At 36.6% G+C, this 19,299-nt stretch overlaps 2 protein-coding genes, 1 long non-coding RNA gene and 1 other non-coding gene across 4 annotated transcripts; 3 read left to right on the top strand and 1 right to left on the bottom strand.

Moving 5' to 3' along the window:
- Window positions 1-5,747: 5,747 nt before the first annotated feature.
- On the top strand, window positions 5,748-8,821 carry LOC140011481 (uncharacterized). Its single transcript, XR_011818655.1, has 2 exons — window positions 5,748-5,978; window positions 8,577-8,821. It is a non-coding gene; the product is annotated as an uncharacterized lncRNA (long non-coding RNA).
- Window positions 8,822-15,396: 6,575 nt separating this feature from the next.
- On the top strand, window positions 15,397-16,362 carry LOC113700913 (uncharacterized). Its single transcript, XM_027221341.2, has one exon. The coding sequence runs from the start codon at window positions 15,397-15,399 to the stop codon at window positions 16,360-16,362; it is 966 nt and encodes a 321-aa protein (XP_027077142.1).
- Window positions 15,763-15,869, bottom strand: LOC113702590 (small nucleolar RNA R71). Its single transcript, XR_003451226.1, has one exon. It is a non-coding gene; the product is annotated as a small nucleolar RNA R71 (small nucleolar RNA).
- Window positions 16,363-16,404: 42 nt separating the features above from the next.
- LOC140011403 (uncharacterized) lies at window positions 16,405-18,913 on the top strand. The gene is made up of 4 exons (XM_072060199.1): window positions 16,405-17,044; window positions 17,158-17,648; window positions 17,709-18,243; window positions 18,390-18,913. The coding sequence occupies exons 1-4, from the start codon at window positions 16,405-16,407 to the stop codon at window positions 18,911-18,913; spliced, it is 2,190 nt and encodes a 729-aa protein (XP_071916300.1).
- The last annotated feature ends 386 nt before the right edge of the window (window positions 18,914-19,299 follow it).

Raw genomic sequence — 19,299 nt, 5'->3', positions numbered from 1 at the left:
TTTTCTTGTTGTCGTAAATTAGGGTTTTTGCGTCTTTTGGTAGAGTGAATAATCAGCGTGGAGTGTGTACTCAATTTGGTGATTAAGAGTGAGTTTTAGATAAGAGAAAGTGTGTGATTAGAAGTAATAATAATAAGTTAGTGAATCATAAGTTAAAACCCTAGTACGTGCGAGTTAAGAAAAAACGGCTCGAACCGACGTGCACCGTTTACTACCGAATGAGTGCACCACTTGAATATTACTTTATTACCTTAATCTTCTTGTTTTTAATTGAGCTAATTAGCCCTTAATTAACCCATAAGTCAGCCACCATTATTGACTAAGGAAAAGGAAGAAAAGAAAACAAAAACAAAGAAAGATCTTGAGCGACAAGTGTCGGCAATCCAACGGTTGTTTGACTAAGACAAGTTTCTTTCTTCTTATCTTTCTTCTTGGCCAATTTTGCTTCATTTCTTCTTTATTTTCTTCTTGGTTGGCCAAAATTGAGGACAGGGAAAAACAAGAGAGAAAGCTTCAACTTCAACCTTGAATTCATCCTTGTTTGAGTTAAATCACCCAATCCAAACCGATTAAACTTTCATTTTAGTACTTAGGAAGTTTTGTGTGGTAGAAGTTGTGGAAGAGAGGGGTGTAGTTCTCACCTACAAGCACTTTTTGGAAGGTACCATAGCTGTCTTTGCTTTTTCTCTTCTTAATCTTGCTAAAGTTTGGATAGAAACTCTTAATCTTGGGTTTTGACGGTTAATTAGTGAGTTGTGCATGTTATGATGGAATTATAGTTAGGGTTTACATTTTCAGCCTTGATTATGGTTATCTAACTATTAATTGATATTATTGAGCTAGTAGTTGATGGTTTCGATGAAAGAGTACTTGTTAGATATGAATTTCTAGAGTAAAAGTCCAAATTCCAGAAATTTGAAACCAAGTTGTTCTGTTCTGACCTGTTTAATTCGTCCATGTTAGAGGCTGAATCAGGCCTAGGTCAAAACATGAAAGTTGTAGGGAATGGAGTTATATAGTTTTCTGTAAAATTTCAGCTCAATCTGAGCACTGTAGCGGGTGAAATAACAAAATTACCCCTGACTGCCAAATGCACTGTTTCGCGGACAGTTTTCTGTTTTCTCTGAGATTGCACCTTTTGACCTTGAAAATGAACGAAATGGCTGTCGATGTCTTCATAAGACTTGTAGTTCTCTGTCTTATCTTCGAAACGGTATAAAGTATACCCCAAACCGATAAGCGTAGCTTCAGCAGCTGTGACCAAAACGCCGGAAGATGTCAAACCTGTTACTTAGTTATTCTTCTTTAATACTAATTTCCAGCTTTGATTTTGATAGTTGCATTGCTAGAATTGCCTTGTATTGGGATGACATTGAACCTAGTGAAGGACTTTTGTATTAAGATTGCTTATATGTGAATTTGGGATGAGTAGAGGAAAATAATGAAGTCATAAATGGCTGGAAAATAGCTAAATACAAAGGGCATGCCGCCCAAATTTCACTCGAGGATTAAGCGTGTGTACTTGCGACTTGAACGAAGATTTGAGGTCAAATTGAACTTGGATTGTCCATGGTATTCGAGTTTTCTTTCGTAAAGGTATATAAGCTGAAATTTGGCCGAAACTCGTACCCTTGGAAAAATGAAAGTAGTGACCACTCGGAATATGTTTTCCTCGTCTTTTGGACTTAAATGCGAATTCCAAAGTTTTAGTTGCTTCTTTAGCAACACCAAAAGAGCGAGCATGAATTTTCTAGAGTTTGATACGTAACATGAATTCTATGTAAACGAGTTTCATTTACTTGATTTGTTTAAAGCGAAACTCTTAAGTTTCGAACCCTAGTTGATTTCAAGCTTTTAAATGATATTGTATCACAGATTTGGACTCCAACCAAGGAGTTACACCTGAATGTGATTTTGACAAGCACTAAATCTTTGGTGAGTGTTCCTTGTGTGTCTGTACAATAAGTGACTATGTGACTATTTGTGAATGTTTGCTTGAATGTTAAATGCTTTCTAAGGATTACTAAATGGATTTTCGATAGGCGAATGTGTACTTTATCACACTCGACCCAAGCAAAAGTGAATTTTCAATGATTGAATACTACTTGTGCATGAATGTAAGCCTTTTGGCTGAATTGCGCCCTTGCCCTTCGTTGCCAGCCGACTCGAGCCAGAAGCGGACTCGGTCGGGCGGTTGGTGACCCTGGGACAGTGTTTCGGTATACTCGAGTATGACCACGAAGATTGGTGGAGACTAGCCAATGAATTGGCTAGTAGTGGGAAATGAAATGAATAAATGAATGTCAAGAACATTGGAGGAGTTTTCACTTGTAAATGTTTTCTAATGTCGGAGGGATAAGGAAAATGATTGGCGAATGAATGAATGAATGGCTCCAAGTGAGCACGTATCCTTCCAATGATTGAGTGTTTATTTCTTGAATGACTGGATATTACTATGCAAAATGTGCAAATTGTTAAATGTAATGTTTCGCAGATTTCTATACCTGATTACTTGTTTGGGAACCTCACTGGGCTTTTAACTCATTCCAAGCCATTTGTTTTCCTTACAGGGGGTACGAGCGAGGCGTGAGACTGGTACAGACTAGAATAGTCTAATTTTTGAAATTTTGCGATTGTACTCGCGCTAATGCTCGGTTAGGGTTAAATGTATCTGGAATTCACAACTTTTGTTATATTTGGAATTGTATGAATGTTTGGGAAAGATATGAATGTAAGTACACGTTCCAAGTTTGGGAACTGTTATTTCACTTATTCTTGAGGTTATATCTTATTTTATTTGTTAAGAGTGAATGAGTCCTGGCAAGAGTTGGGCAAGCGGTCCGTCAAACCCTGGGGTACGCTTTAGGGGGACGTGGGGTCGTCACAGTAAAGCAGTTATATAAAGGTTACTATCACTTTATTCCCTTTCAACTATGTCATTACTATCATTTTATGCCATAACGTTATCTTTTATTCATTTCACTCCATAAGTAATTCAATTCAGTATGCTAATAAATTTTGGACAAAAATATCCATTTATTTTATAGTATTACACTGTTATTATCATTTTATCCCTTTAAATTATAGTGATACATTCACCTTATTTTCTAACATTATTTTCTAGACATTATACCCCATCGTTAACCTAACATGTATGTTCAAAAATTTTTAAATATATTTACTCTTTTTATATATAATTAAAAATAAAAGTTGAAGGGGTTATTTTTCCTTTTTTACTCTAAGAGTTACAGAAACGTAAAAAATAAAAGGATTTTCTCAAATTTCTTTTTTCACACTTATTAATATTAGAAAAAGAAAAAGAGATAGGAGAGAAAGTGACAGAAAATTAGATTTTGTAAAGAAAGAAAATAAGGAAGAATCTAATATTATTGTATTACTTTAACATTATTGGGATTATGATTAGAATTGGGTGGTAAACAGAAAAGTAAAGTAATTTTAAAATAATAAAAAATATCGAATTCTTTCTTATTTCTATTTTTCTGAAAAAAAAAGAATTAAGCTCTCTCTCTCTCTCCTCCATCCTTCCCAATGTTTCTATTTTTTTCAATATTAATAAGATTACCGAAAAGAAAGAAATTAATCCTTTGACTTTTTTATTTCTTGGTAATAAAATTGAGAAGAGTCACTCAAAATTTTTTTTTATTTTCATTATACAGAAGGGAGGGTACTTTCTTCAAAATTTTTTAACTTACTAAGCTGATTTAGTGGTGGGATATATTGTTTAAAAAATAACTAGGGAGTAAATTGATAATAAGGCTATACTTATGGGGGTAAATTGATAATAATTTTAAAGGCTAAATAGGTCTTTTCAGTTGAAATAACAAATTACATTAAATTTGACTGTTAGCTTTAGGAGTAAAGTGACTAAAAAGTAATGTTAAAGGAGAAACTAATAGTGGCACGAAATATTAAGGGGGTAAAGTGATAATTACCCATTAAATAAAAGAGAAATTGAATCAAGAGATGGTGGAGACAATCAAGAGAAATTGAATTTTACAGCTTAATTTTTTCATCAATTTTGATAGTTTTCGTTCATGATAGTGTGCCAAATGAGGTTTGGAAATTGTTATAGGTGATGACTAGAAGCAACCCACATGACAGGTGATAATTGGAAACTGATTTCATTCGTGATAGTACGTTAAATGAGGCTTGGAAATTATTGCAGTGATAATTGGAAGTAACTTGTGACACTGGCCACCAAATTCCACCATTTAAATTGTAACTTTTTCTGCTTTGTTCAGCCTGTATTCATGAATGCACAATTATAGATATAGAATATTGGATTAGTTCATTGCCAGAAAACTCCATTTGCCAAAGACGTCCTGAATATATGTCATTAATGCTATGGATTGGTTTTCTAATTTATAGTTGTACTATAATAAAAGTACGATTTCAGATTTGATGATACCTTGACCATATATTTTAAGGATTAATATTTCATATACTGACAGTGTATACACTATTAACGTTGGATGAATGACAACTATGCAAAATTTGAATTTGAAATTTAACTTTTGCACAAATATCATGAATTAAACAGTGATAGTGTATACACTGTCAGTGTATATAAAATTTACTCATATTTTAATGACTTGTGCTTGTAAACATAAACCCATTTTCAATATAGCTGAAACTAATTACATATTATGAACCTTGTGTTTCTAGTTTAGAAATATACATATTTCATAGAATTACATTTCTTTTAATTTTTGAATAAATAAAATATCAAAATTGAAAGGAAATTATTTGATTATTGAAATTTATACGGCAATGCTTTAGAAAACTAAATGAAGAATGGAAGAAGAATTTTTTTTTGTTGATCATAATTGTGAGGACTCGAAAATTTTCTTATTCTTATAGAATATTACTGGAATATTTAAATGATTATTCACTCATTTTCTCCGAATTATTTATTTCGACCATTTTAAATCCATTTATATGGAATGACGCCTCTTTATATTTTTAAAGCGTTTTGTTGAAAAATTCGCTTTTCGAAAGTTTGTTTAGTCCGGAACGACGGGTGCACGTTTTTCTAGGCTATACTTGAATCGGGAGTGTATTAATATTGGAGAATTAAGAACGATCAATAATAGATTAAGAAAGGTTAATTGAAGAATTAATACTCAATGAACGTGAGGACTCGTAAAATTATTATTTTTTAAACCCCTAATTTTGGCTCAATTAATTATCTATTTGGATTTTTTCCCCGAATATTATTTTCTATCCTTATTAGACCTAAATATATGGAATTATAGTTTCATTATATTTTTAAAGTGACTTGTTTCAAAAATTAATTTTTTGGAAGCTCGTTTAGTGAAAATAGTAAATACGCGACTGGAATAAATAATCAATTCGAGAATACAATTAGCTTGGAAAAATTGGAGACTTGTGCATTAATCTCAAAATAGGTATTTTTATATTTAAGTGTTCAAAGGTTAGTTAATTATATTACCGTTATAGGAATTTCTTAGAAATTTCATTATCTCGCGCTTAAATTGGAAATACGCATTTTACGCACGCGAGTAATTGAGGAACCTTAGGCCATTATTTTGGGACTATTAAGAGTGAATAATAATAATATGAATGCAAGTGTATTAGAGGTTTAGTGCACTAGTGAAATAAACTCGCGAGTAATCGAGCCGAAAAGGACGCGGATGTGCACTAAGTTAGTGGACAGCTTAAGTGCAATTGAGCCACACGTATAAGCTTACCATTAGAAGCTCATATCATCTGCATTTCATTCCTCTCCTACGCACAAACAGCCGAGCAGCCAAGGGAAAGCTAAACCAGAAAATTCCTCCACCCTCTCTCCTCAATTCCTTGCTCAATTTCCTCCAAATTTCACATGCAACTCTCAAATCATTTGGTGATCAAGATCAGCTAGGAATAGAGCTAACTCACACGGTTTTTCTCCAGCTCAAAGTGACAAAAAATCTCTGTCTTGGCTCTCTAAGAAAGTAAGTAATGATCCACTACTTAATTCTTGGTTTATGGAAGCTAAATTACACTCATGAGCTCTTGAATTCTCATGGGCAGCTTTAAATTGTTGAGAAATTGGTGAGTGGGCTCTATGAAATCCCACAATGACTTGGATGATCTGATTAGCTAGGATTGGATGCTGATTGTATTGATTAAGTGCTAATTTAGTAGAGTTAAGTGGCAAAAATGAAAAGGAAATCAAATGAGGAGCTGCATGTGATGTTGCCGATTCTGCCCTGCTAATTTCATGCATTTTAGTGTATTTTCTTGAAGTCCAATTGACTTGATTCTGATGAAAACATGAAATATAGGTTATGTTTAAAGTTTCCTCAAAATTTTACGGGATTTGGGTGAGTGCATGTTGAGTTTTAGAATCTGCCAAAACTGGGAAATGATTCCCGTCACTACTAGACAGCCAGTTTGTTTCGGCTATAATTTATTGCTCCGATATCGGAATCGAGTGCCGTTTGCGGCACTGGAAACTAGACATTCCCAGCTTTCATTTGGTATAAAATTCAACCCCTAATTCCACCCGAGTACCCCGTACTAACCGTTTAAAGATGACTGTCCTGTTTCTCTATTTTCCTGGAATGAAGTTCAGAAGTTACAACTTGAGGCTCGAATTTGAGCTAGTTATGTGCTGAATTTCAAAATGATTTCTTCTGTGAAATTATAGCTTTATGAATGTATTTTCCAACGCCACCAACCATGCTCAATTCCGAGTTGAATTGAGTGATTTGTGATCAAAATACGAAACCTGCTCTGTCTTTGAAAACCCTTAATCTTGGGCAGAATTAATGTTAGACTTGGTATGGACTTGCCAATTGAGTTTTTGGAGTTAAAACACCTACCAAATGTACCATGAATGTTCCTTAGGCTTTTCCTATACAAATGAATCACGTTTTGAAGGATTTTTCCTTGGCCAAATGGTTGGAATGGAAAACAAAAAGCTCAAGACAGTTTTGCCTTAGGATTTTCGAAACTTTGGTTGTTTGGTTGACCACCATTCCGAAGTTATTTCTCCATGAAATTTGGTAGAGAGACAACCCTTGTATGGTAGTATTATACTACTAATTATGGTGTTATTCCGAGACCATTTCATGGCTCAAATAAATTACCAAAGTTCATGACTTGAGTTTGAAAAACCTATGTTTCACAAGGAAATTTTGGTAACTTCGAGTTGCCATATCTTAGTACTCAAAACTCCGTTTCTCATTCCACTTGTTTTGCTGTAAATTTGGATTGCGACTCTAAAAGAATTCCAAATGTCAAAAGCTAGTTCCAATCAGGTGAATTTTGCTGAATTTTCAAAGTTGGCCAAAAACCAACCTAAATCTGCCTTAGGAACCAAAACAGAGACTTTGAGCTTGTTTTGAATGTTTTCCATTTGGAATCTTAGAAAAGTGTATTCTAGGAACTTTTAGTACCTTGGAAGAGGTTTCCAACGGTACCAAGTTTTCCAATTTTCGACTTGTAAAACGTGAGATACGATTTTCCTAATGTATCATATCAAAACTGAAATTTTCCGAATTCCAAGGAAATGGAGTTTTCAAGTACTCCTTATTCCTTCGATATTACCTGAATGATTTACACTCGATTTCCAAGATGAAACTAAATTTCTCTTGTACTTTGAAACCCCACTAGAGAGCCTCGATTTAGGATAATTTAGGCTCGTTTCACTAGACTTTCTAAGATTGTACTATGGTACGATCTTCTTTAATAGTAGGGGTTTGTGAATGATAGTCCATTATTATTTGCTCAGGCACACACGAGAACCTTCAAGAGGATCCTACAGTGAACGCCTAAAGTTCCGAGGGACATTTCTTCCTCATTACTTGTATTGGTGAGTGCCAAGTGCATGTTTACTTGCACTTCGCTTGAGATTTGTTGCCTACGTGAACTCTACTTGAACCTATTGTTACTTGAATTGTACTTGTTGGGAAAAGTGTGTACTTTACCGCACTTTATCTCCTTTACCTGGATCAATACATGACCTGCTACATGAATTACATGAAATTGATGGATTTTACATGTACATGACCTAAAGTCGAGTGTAGAGAAATCTCATCGACTAAAACTTGATTTGTTTCTGAAAACCTGACTTGTGGGGACGCCCAAAACCCAATGGTTATACCTCGTAATCTCGCAGCCAATCGTGAGGTCTTGGTCGGGAGAACTTGGTAAATTTTGGGACCTGAAGCTTGATCTTTTGAGATCTTGCTAGGCATACTGGTATAGTATAGCCTTTACATGCCTGTTGGTTACGGATCCGAGGGGGTGAAATGATGGATGGAGGGAAGTAAGTGGAGAACTACGGATTGGAAATACCAACCCGGTTGACGGAGAGTCATCGCGGGAAGGTATACGAATAACCCTGGCAATGCAAGTGGAACTTAGCTCCTGAGAGCTACCATATCCTTGAATTTTTTCTGTTTACATTTCATTTGATTTGGCAATTACTTGTACTTTATTATTTGACCTGTTAATTAGGCTTGTTGTTTGGACTATGTGATTGCATGTGTGTTCTTGGCCTCACGAGCGTTTTGCTCACCCTGTAGATTTGTTTTTCTTAACAGGATTTGGCATGGAATGGTATTTGGAGGAACTCTTTTGATATACTTCTGGCTTAGGGTTTTAATATATTTTGGGTTAGACCTCTTACTGGTTGTACTTCAGAAACCTACTATATGGTTTGAATATTTGATGTACCCGGTTGTAGTATATTTTGGGTATTGATGTACTTTTTGGGAATTTAATGTAATGATTGGATAAGCGTTATGTATATTGTTAAGTTTGGAAGTTTTCTGCACTTTCTTACTTATCTAGTGTTATTGAATGATTTTGCTTTAAACTCGAATGGATACTGCTTGAGTCCTGGCGAGAGCTGGGCAGACGTCCCGCAGATACCCTCTGGTTCGCCTTAGGGAGAAGTGGGGGCGTCACAATAATTCCAAGGAATTATTTTGAAAAGCTTTTGATGAAAATTCCCTATTTAAGTATAGGAAATTTTCTTATTAACCAAGAAGGGAAAGAAACTATTGGTGAAATTTTTAGAAAATAATGAAGAATAGGAAAAAAGTTTCTTATTCATGGATAAATGCTTATTTTCTTTAGAAACTTAATGATGCATGCTTAGTTAAATACTATCATAGTCAATACTTTTATTTTCCCTTTTCAAGTCTTAACAAAGTATGGATTGAAAATTATTTTGCAAGATTACATGTAGACATGCTTTTATTGATCAGACTACTACTGCAAAACCATTACACTTTGTCATTGATCAGATTACCACTGCAATAATCCAGGATTCGTTTTCTATCTTTGAATGTTGTAGGACGAAGAAACAAGTAATAATTTCAAAAGTAAAATTTCAAGGCCTAGGTGTTACTGTACAATTTTTACTTGGATCAATTTCCAAGCCTCAATAAAATCTCCAATTATCCTTGACTACAAAACAAATTCTTTCAATTACAAAGTTTAACAATGAATGCAAAATTCAGTGGAAAATAATTGTGGGACTAGTATTACAGTACAAATACTTTTGTCCCCAGGGTGCCTTCTCTATTTCTTGAATTTATTGTTTTTCATGTGTGTTTGATACTTATACTATATTCCATTTTCTTGAGAATTCAAAAGGACAATTGGTCCATTCAATTTTCTTGAGAATTCAAAAGACAATTGGCCCAATTTCTCCGCTCTTTAGTTTTTTCTCTGTCTTCTCTTTTCTTCAACTTCAATCAAAGAACCAAAGAAACATAGGACCAAAACATCCCATTGCCTATTCTATCTCCTCTCTAATATGCCTAAGAGTATGTCTTTTTTTTTTTTGAAATTATCTTTTCTGTTTTATTTTCTAATACATGCTAGCATAGAGGTGCAAATGAGTCAAATCGATTCTAAGCAGTGCTATGCTCGAACTTGCACTTGACTTGATATAGCACTATCAAGATCGAGCCGGACTCGGTCGAGTTTGAAATTCTATAGTTTGAGTTTGATTTGTTAAGGTTTCTGAGATGTTCAAATTCGACTTGTTTTGGCTCGACCAACCTCAAGCCTACTTGATAAGGCTTGATGAGTTATAAAGCTTAACTAAACGTGATCGATACTTGACTCATTTGACTAAACAAACCGCTCGAGAACGACTTCAACTTGGTCAACATCGTGAATGCTATTATCTTAGTTAGTTATGGCGTAATTTCTAATACATGTGAAACCTACGCTCATAGTGAATCAACTATACTTGTAACTAAGTCATTGCTACTCTCGTGGTTATGAAATTAGTTACAAACTCATTTTTCTATGAAATTACATAAAACAAGTCACCAAAGCCACAAAGGTGCTCCTCTATTCTCATGAGCGAACTCTCTAGATTTATCGATTCCTTGAACTAGTCTTAAATTTCAATTCTCATTGCAAATTTAATACTTAAGATTATCACAATTAATGAAAGGTTAATCATGATTAGATAAGCAAAAGTGATAAATAACTTGCTCAAAATAATATTATGAAATAACCAAATAAATATCACAAACAAGATATAGAAAGTTCATCCATAACTCTAGGCATAAACTTTAGCAAAACATAAAGATAAACACCAAATTTGTATTATAACTAAACATAAAATCAAATACAAAAGAGAAAGTGTTAGGAGAGAAGTCACCCTTATCACATGAGCTCTCACTCTCCATCTTTGTTCTTTAAATCTTTATCCAAATCTAACTATAAGTACAAGATGGATAAACTACTCTAACTATACTATACTAATGAACTAAGAAAAACTAGTGAAGATTACATTTTTATGGAGTTTCTCTAGCCTTCCAAAATTGTTAAAATGTTCTCCAAGGCTTTTATTTATAGAGATATTCAAGCCACAAATGAGTTATTTCTAGTTGGCAAAGTTGGCTCTTGAAACTCTCAAAAGTTGTTTCTAAAAGATTCCACACTTGTTTGCTGATTTCTAGCCGGATTTCTTGCAGAAAAATTGGTCAAAAAACTTGTGTGAACAAAGCATAAGGTGCAGAACAAGTTGCAGCCAAAAACAAGAATACATGGCCCCAAAAACCTGACCTACCTCGCGTATTGTACCCCCCATTTTACCTTATTGCAGGTTTGCTCATTTTTTGTCAGTCTTCATCATTTCTCTCTGTTTTTGTACCAATTTCAACTGATATTTTCTGGATGATGGAGGCTGAACTAGTTCTTGTACAAAACATAAAGGCTGTACACCTTTGTGTTAGCTTTCAATGGCTCATGAATCATCAAATTTGGAGCTCTGTAGACTGAGCAATGACCCAAATACCCTCAACTGATCAATCCCCTATTAAATCAAGATAGATAAATCAAGGTAAAAGTTAAGAATTTAACTAAGATAAATAATCAAAAACTCCTTCATAAAGCACTAACCCTAGATATAATTTAGTTCAACATATTCATAATTAAAACCAAGAATTCAGGGAAAAGATACAAATAAGGAGATAAAAGTAAAGAAAATTTCTCAATGGCTCTTGCTTCGATCTCCGTCTTGCTCTTTCTCTTTGATTCTTCAACTCTTTCTTCTTGATCTGTCAAGAAAAGAAGATATAAAAAGGATGAACTAATGCTAACCTATTGTTTTTCTCCCCTAAAAACGACTGAAAGAACCCCTATTTATGGTTTCTTGAATAGAATTTATTAGAGTTGAAAAATCACATTTTCGCCCATTATTCCGATGATGACCAACATAACGTTTGGCACCGGTCATTGGGCTAAAATCAAAACACAAAAGAATTTGAAGATGTCCAGTGTGAAGTCCTTGGTGATGTCCAATGCTGGTCATGGATCTGTCAATAGATTGATACAGATTCGAGCATGGATCATATTTGAATCCCAAAAACACCATCAAATAGGCCAAATCAGCTCTTAATTAAAACGTACAAGTTGTATCCCTTTGAATTAGCTTTCTAATGCCAATCAAGTCATTTAGAGTTCTGGACGTTGAGATATGCATAAAATACTGTGACTTGATCGCAATAGTATCGCATTGCAACTATATTTCAGTAATTTGGACTTTTAACTATGAAAACGTGAGAACCCAACTTTGATGTCTCCATAAAATTGCAGATTGTTCTCTTAGCTTTAAAGTGAATCTAGAATCATCTCAATCCAATTGGTGTAGCTAAAGTTATTGCCAAAAATTGAAACATGTCAATCTCGCCAAACCCCTTTCTTTTGACTTTTTCCTCTTCCATTGATTCTTCAGGCCATATTTTTAGTCCATTTTCTCTCTAGCTTTTCACCTATTAGAACAATATAAGAACAAAATTAAATAGTTTTCACTCAAGATAAAGCTCAAATAACATAATTAACTGGCAACTTATATATACAAATGCACTACATTTTACACCCTATCAATTACTTGAAATTGATTTACCGAGTGACAATTAAATAGAGTGTAACTTCTCTCCAGCAGTTTTTTCAACAACTTTTTTAGTTTTATTAGTTTTTAGTTCCTCTTTGTTTCATAGCTTGATTGAGGTCAAGTGAAGCTTGGCTTGGTTTAAGGCGTGGTAGGATTTCTATCCGCATGGGGTGACTTTTATTGTTTCCCGCGCCTTCACGAGAGCTTAGATTTCTAAGTTCTCACACGACTAAGCTCAGATGTGGCTGGGTTATCTAATCCACTAATTGGGTCTACATCGAGAAGCATGTAAATACGTGATGGATCTGCGAAGCATGTTTCATGGGCTGATTGCATGCAAAATGGTTTTGAATCGGATGCGAAAGCAAAATCATAGGCACAAGTGGTTTGTGATCAAGCCAATGTTCACGATGGGTTGCGATTAGCATATTTAACTCCATTGAAGGAACAATTGAATGTCAAAATTGATATGGTGGATGTGGAAGAAGAGATTCTGAAGTGGAAAAATGCAGTAGTTGGGTTTGTTCTAGGATCAGCTCCTTCTTATCAGATTGTGAGGAAATTTGCTGAATCAAAATGGCAACAATTTGATAAGGTGAATTGTACTCTTCTGAAATATGGACTGTTTATATTTCACTTTGAATCTGAAGACGCTAAAATTAGGTGTTGGGTCAAGCTTCGTGGCCATTTATGAGAAAAATACTATTCCTGAATCCTTGGACTCCTGAACTGGATTTAGCAAAGGATGAGATGAAAATTGTGCCAATTTGGATTAAGTTACCTGATCTGAAATTGCACTATTATTCAGCTAAAACTCTAAGTAAGCTGGCTAGTTTTGTTGGTGAACCATTGTATACTAACAAGCCTACAACTACTCAATTTTGATTGTCTTATGCTAGATTGTGTGTAGAAATTGATGTGCATTGCTCATTACCTAAGCAGATTCCATTTGTAGATGAAATGAAAAATTCGAGGTATCATGAAGTGGTGTATATGTGGATCCCACCTAAATGCATGCATTGTGAAAATTTTGGGCATCCCACCTATAGGGTCCTTTTAAGCCTAAACAAACTCAGAAATGGAACCCAAAGGAGAAGCTGAAAATGGATAAAGTGGAGACTTTAGTGGAGCAACCATCACCAAATAAAGGAAAGAAAGTAATGGTTGAAGATATTGAAAAAGGAGTTGATGACAGCTTGACTGAGCATGAAGGCTAGCATAGAAAGGCGTGGGGATGGTAGCATGACAGCATGTCAGGTGCCAAGGAGACATTCCGTGATGATCAGCAGCGAGACGGCACATATGATGAGGCATTCGGCGGTGATTGCAAGAAGAGCAGTTGTTCCATGCTCATTGTCAGCATTGATAGGGAGATAATTGTGCGTTTTATTCGCTGTTATTTGGTCTTAATTTTGGTCACTATTGTGCAAAACACTGGATTTCTGTCCATATTTGGTATTTGTGCTATTTGCAAGAAAGTGGTGTTGAAAGTGACAAAAAGGGAGCAAATTCCAAAAGACCAGACACTCTCTGGCGTGCCCACGCCAGATAACGCAGAGCTACGTGAAAAAGCCGGATCACGGGCCTAATCCCTGGAACTACCATTATTATCGGGAGACATCTTTTGACCTATGTGGGATTAGGAAGCCTTTTCAAAGAAGACTTTTGGCAACAATTGATGAGAGAAATAAGGAAGCAATCCTTGGGAGAAACAAATTCCAAATCGAAAAGCAAGGGGGCGGTAGCGAGGACTTTAAAAAGAAGACAGCAACAAACTAGGAAGACATCTTTGGAATCTTGTTGACTTTTCTCTTTGGTTTTCTTTTCTTCCGAACGCAAGTTAGTAGACTAGGGGCCGCAGTTTTTACTTCTTGAACAACAAAATCACTTTCAAGTTTTTCTATCGCATGGATAGCATGAGATCAGGCTAAGTCTTTTTATCTAGTTGAGGAGTAATCAAGACCCGAAGCACAAATAATTGTGAGATCGTTTTGTTTATTCTAAATTCCACGTTTGTGAGTATTTAATTATTCTTTGTTTAAACAACCAATTATTGTTTGGATTTATTGGATCGATATGGCCAGTTGTTCAATTGTCTAAATAATATATTGCCAATTACGACAGGGGTGCGTATCACTTGAATGTCTTAAATTAGTGGCAAATGGTACCAATTTTATTGCCTCGCAAGCAGTCTAATCTGGGTCGTAGGAATAATTAATCTAGTTTAAATGAACCCGCATGTGTGTTTGTTAACTAGAATTGGGTCTCTCTAATTCCTAAAGCTTTAATTAGATTAAATCCTTCGAGCGTCTCTAGGGTTATCTATTTTACAAGAGGGTAGTTTACGAGCATCTCTGGACTACTATAAAATTAAAAAGAGATTGGGAGTTTGGCGGTTGCTAAATTGCTAGAACCAATTTATTTACGACGTGTGAATTAATTCAGGTGTTTATGATCAATTGTGTGAACCGGTGCTGAGATTATCTCCTTGACTAGGTTGTGTCAATTAATTGTTTATTTCATTCTTGAGTTATAGCATTTATTGCAATTGTTTATTTAGTAATCTTGTGTCTTTAATTTGTTTCATTTATCTCTCTCTTTTTCAAAAATCCCCCAATGACCTGTGTGTAATAAATCTACCGGTTCCCTGAGGAAACGACCCTACTCACCACTACACTCATTCAGTTTTGGTAATAGGTCTCATATAAATTTTATTTTTGGTAGTTTGACAGCCACCAAATTCTGGCGCCACTACCGGGGACCTAATGCTTGAAGTGATTTATTGCACAGGCTAGCTTAGCCCTGTTTTATGCCTCGATCTTCCCATACAAGAAGACTCGAGTTTGACCCAGAGATTGAGAAAACAACAAGGAGGCTAACGAAGGAGACTAAGTTGCTAAAACAACAAACTTCAGCAGCCCTCTGGAGTTGAACGGGACTTTGACTTTGGGGATTCATCAGTCCAACTGGAAACAAATCTGCCTGGACCCAACGAAACAATGGCAGCCCAAAGAACCTTGAGGGAGCTTGCAACCCCAAATGTTAACCAACAGCCTCTGTGTATCACTTACACTGACACGGAGGAGGCTTTTGAACTAAAATCTGGGCTGATTCACTTATTGCCTACATTTCGTGGTATTGCAGGTGAGGACCCACACAAGCACTTGAAGGAATTCCATGTAGTGTGTTCAACCATGAGACCTCAGGGGGTCACTGAGGAGCAAGTCAAATTATGTGCGTTTCCATTTTCCCTAGCGAACAAGGCTAAGGATTGGTTGTTCTACTTGCCATCGGGGTCCATCACCACCTGGGAAAGATTAAAACGGCAATTCCTGGAGAAGTTCTTCCCCGCGTCTAGGGCAGCCAATATCAGAAAAGAGATATGTGGAATCAGACAGGCAAATGGAGAGACTCTTTACGAATATTGGGAGCGTTTCAAACAACTGTGTGCTAGTTGCCCACACCATCAAATTCCTAACCAACTGTTGATCCAATATTTCTACGAGGGACTTCTACCCATGGATAGGAGCATGGTCGATGCAGCTAGTGGAGGAGCTCTAGTGAATAAGACGACAGATGAAGCGAAACTACTGATATCGAACATGGCCGAAAATTATCAACAGTTTGGAGTCCGATCTGAGGGCATGACTAGGAGTGTCAATGAGGTGAATCATTCTGACTTGGCAAATAAGTTGACTGAACTAATGGCTCTGGTTCGTCAGATGGCAGTAGGGCAAGTACAAGCAGTGAAAGCATGTGGGATATGTGCTGCTTCCGAACATGTGACCGACATGTGTCCGACCCTTCAAGAAGACCCATACGAGCAAGCTAGTGCCATGGGAGGTATGTCTAGACCTCCTCAAAGGAGAAATGATCCCTATACACCCACATACAACCCAGGGTGGCGGAACCACCCCAACTTTAGCTACGCTCAGAAATCTTTGGGTTTCCAACAACCATTCTAGCAAAGACAACCAATTCCACAACCATCCGCATCTGATTCGGGTATGTCCCTGGAGGACATGGTTAAATCACTGGCTAACAGCACTTGTCAAATGCGGCAGGACCAACAGAGATTTCAGCAGGACCAACAGAGAATGCAACAAGACCAACAGAGATTTCAACAAGAGACACGCTCAAGCATTAGGACCTTGGAGGCACAAATGTCACAATTGGCGTCTTCATTGAGTAGCTTTGAGAATGGTAAAGGAAAGCTATCGTCTCAGGTAATCCCCAATCCAAAGGAGAATGCAAGTGCAATGCTTTTACGAAGTGGGAAGGAGGTACAATCATCCAAATCGGAAACAACAGGAGATGAAGATGAACAAGTGTCCGAGAAACTTGAGAGAGAAAAGGTAAGCAGTCCATCGCCCATTCCTAAGGCCTTTGACATAAATTCTCCTTTTCCTGGCAGGTTTGCTAAGGCAAAGAAAGAGGAGTTGGAGAATGAGATTTTGGACACTTTCCGGAAAGTGGAAATCAACATTCCATTGCTTGAGACGATTAGGCAATTGCCAAAATATGCAAGATTTCTGAAGGGGTTGTGCACTAACCGGAACAAATTGAATCTCCAAGACAAGGTAAGGGTAGGTGAGAACGTGTCGGCAGTCCTCCAAAGGAAATTGCCACAAAAGTGCAAGGATCCGGGTATGTTCACGATACCATGCATCATAGGCAAAAAAGGATAGAAAAGGGTATGCTTGATCTAGGTGCATCTATTAATGTTATGCCCTTGTCAATATTTAAAACTTTGAACCTAGGGCCTCTAAATGATACAAGGGTAGTAATTCAACTAGCGGATAGGTCCAATGTTTACCCTGAAGGTGTAGTTGAAGATGTTCTGGTAAAAGTTAATGAGTTTATCTTCCCTGCTGATTTTTACATTGTTAACATGAATGATGATAACTCAGTTAACTCAACTGTACTCCTTCTGAGTAGACCATTCATGAGTACGGTTAGAACCAAGATAGATGTGTATGAAGGTACCCTGTCTGTAGAGTTTGACGGGGAAATGATTATGTTTAATATTTTTGATGGAATGAAATACCCGAATGATACTGAGTCTATTAACTATGTTGGTGTCACTAATTCCATTGTCCAAGATCACCTTGAGCAGAATCCTATGGAGGACAAGCTGAAATTCATGCTACAACAAAGCAAGACGAATTCAGACGTGGAAAGTGAGGATGAGGAGGACACTATAGAAGCCATTATGTCACTACACTCATTTCCTGTGCTTCCCGACAGGTCAGTAAACTCAGTCCTACCATTGCCTACTTCTAATGAGAGAATTTTACCTTTTGTGGAATAGGCACCCGGGTTGGAATTGAAGGAATTGCCGAAACATTTGAAGTATGCCTACCTTGTAGATCACAACACCCTGCCGATCATCATCGCAAATGATCTGACCGTGGTACAAGAGAAAAAACTCCTAAGGGTTTTGCGGGAGTATAAACCAGCAATCAGATGGACGTTGGCAGGTATTAAAGGTATCAATCCATCCATTTGCATACATCATATTCTCCTTGAGTCAGAAGCAAAACCGGTGAGAGAACGGCAGAGAAAGCTCAACCCAGCCATGAAAGAGGTGGTGATAAATGAGATTCTCAAGCTTTTAGAGTTAGGAACAATTTTTCCTATCTCCGATGGTGAATGGGTGAGTCCAGTTCATGTCGTCCCTAAGAAGACCGGCATCACCCTTGTGAGGAATGAGAAGAACGAGTTGGTGCCAATGAAACTCCAAAATGGATGGAGAATGTGTATCGACTTTAGGAAGTTGAATGCGGCAACAAGGAAAGATCACTTTCCATTACCATTCATCGATGAGATGCTTGAAAGATTGGCAGGTAAGTGTTTCTTTTGCTTTCTAGATGGCTACTCTGGGTATTCTCAAATCACTGTTGCCCAAGAGGATCAGCAAAAACGACTTTTACTTGCCCTTTTGACACTTTTGCTTATTGTCGTATGCCTTTTGGGTTGTGTAATGCTCCAGAAACATTTCAAAAATGCATGATGAGTATTTTTTCTGATATGATTGAAAATTGCATTAAAATATTCATGGACGATTTCACGGTTTATGGTGATTCTTTTGATCAATGCTTGCATCACTTAACAAAAGTCTTACAGCGGTGCATTGACACAAATTTGGTCCTTAATTATGAAAAGTGTCATTTTATGGTCAAGGAAGGTATTGTCTTGGGGCATGTCGTTTCATCTAGGGGTATTGAGGTCGACAAGGCAAAAGTTGATTTGATTAATAGCTTGCCTTGCCCCGCTAATGTCAAAGAGATTCATAGTTTTCTTGGTCATGCAGGGTTCTACAGACGTTTCATAAAGGATTTCTCACGAATCGCACAACCACTATCTCAACTACTTCAAAAGGAAGTTACGTTCGATTTTGGAGAGGCGTGTAAGCTGTCTTTTGATACGCTAAAGAATATGTTGACCACAGCACCAATCATTCAGCCTCCAGACTGGAGCTTATCTTTCGAGCTTATGTGTGATGCCAGTCAATAAGCAGTGGGAGTTGTACTCGGTCAGAGAAGTGGGAAGTGTAGCCATGTCATTTACTATACTTCAAAAACGATGTCGCCAGCTCAATATAACTACACTACCACTAAAAAGGAGCTTTTAGCCATTGTTTTTGCTTTTGAGAAATTTAGATCATATTTGTTAGGATCAAAAGTAACGGTTTTCTCTGACCATGCAGTTTTGAAATACCTTTTGGCAAAGAAGGAGTCCAAATCAAGACTTATTCGTTGGGTACTCCTGCTTCAAGAGTTTGACTGGGAGATCAAAGATCGAAAAGGGGTGGATAATTCAGTGGCAGACCATTTGAGCCGGTTGATTAGAGAAGAAGAGGGGGTGCCCATATCGGAGGTATTTCCAGATGAACACTTGTT

The sequence above is a fragment of the Coffea arabica genome, chromosome 7e (assembly GCF_036785885.1).
Source record: "Coffea arabica cultivar ET-39 chromosome 7e, Coffea Arabica ET-39 HiFi, whole genome shotgun sequence".
NCBI lineage: Eukaryota > Viridiplantae > Streptophyta > Magnoliopsida > Gentianales > Rubiaceae > Coffea > Coffea arabica.
Note: the sequence above shows the minus strand (reverse complement) of the source record. Positions and strands in the feature narration are given on the sequence as shown.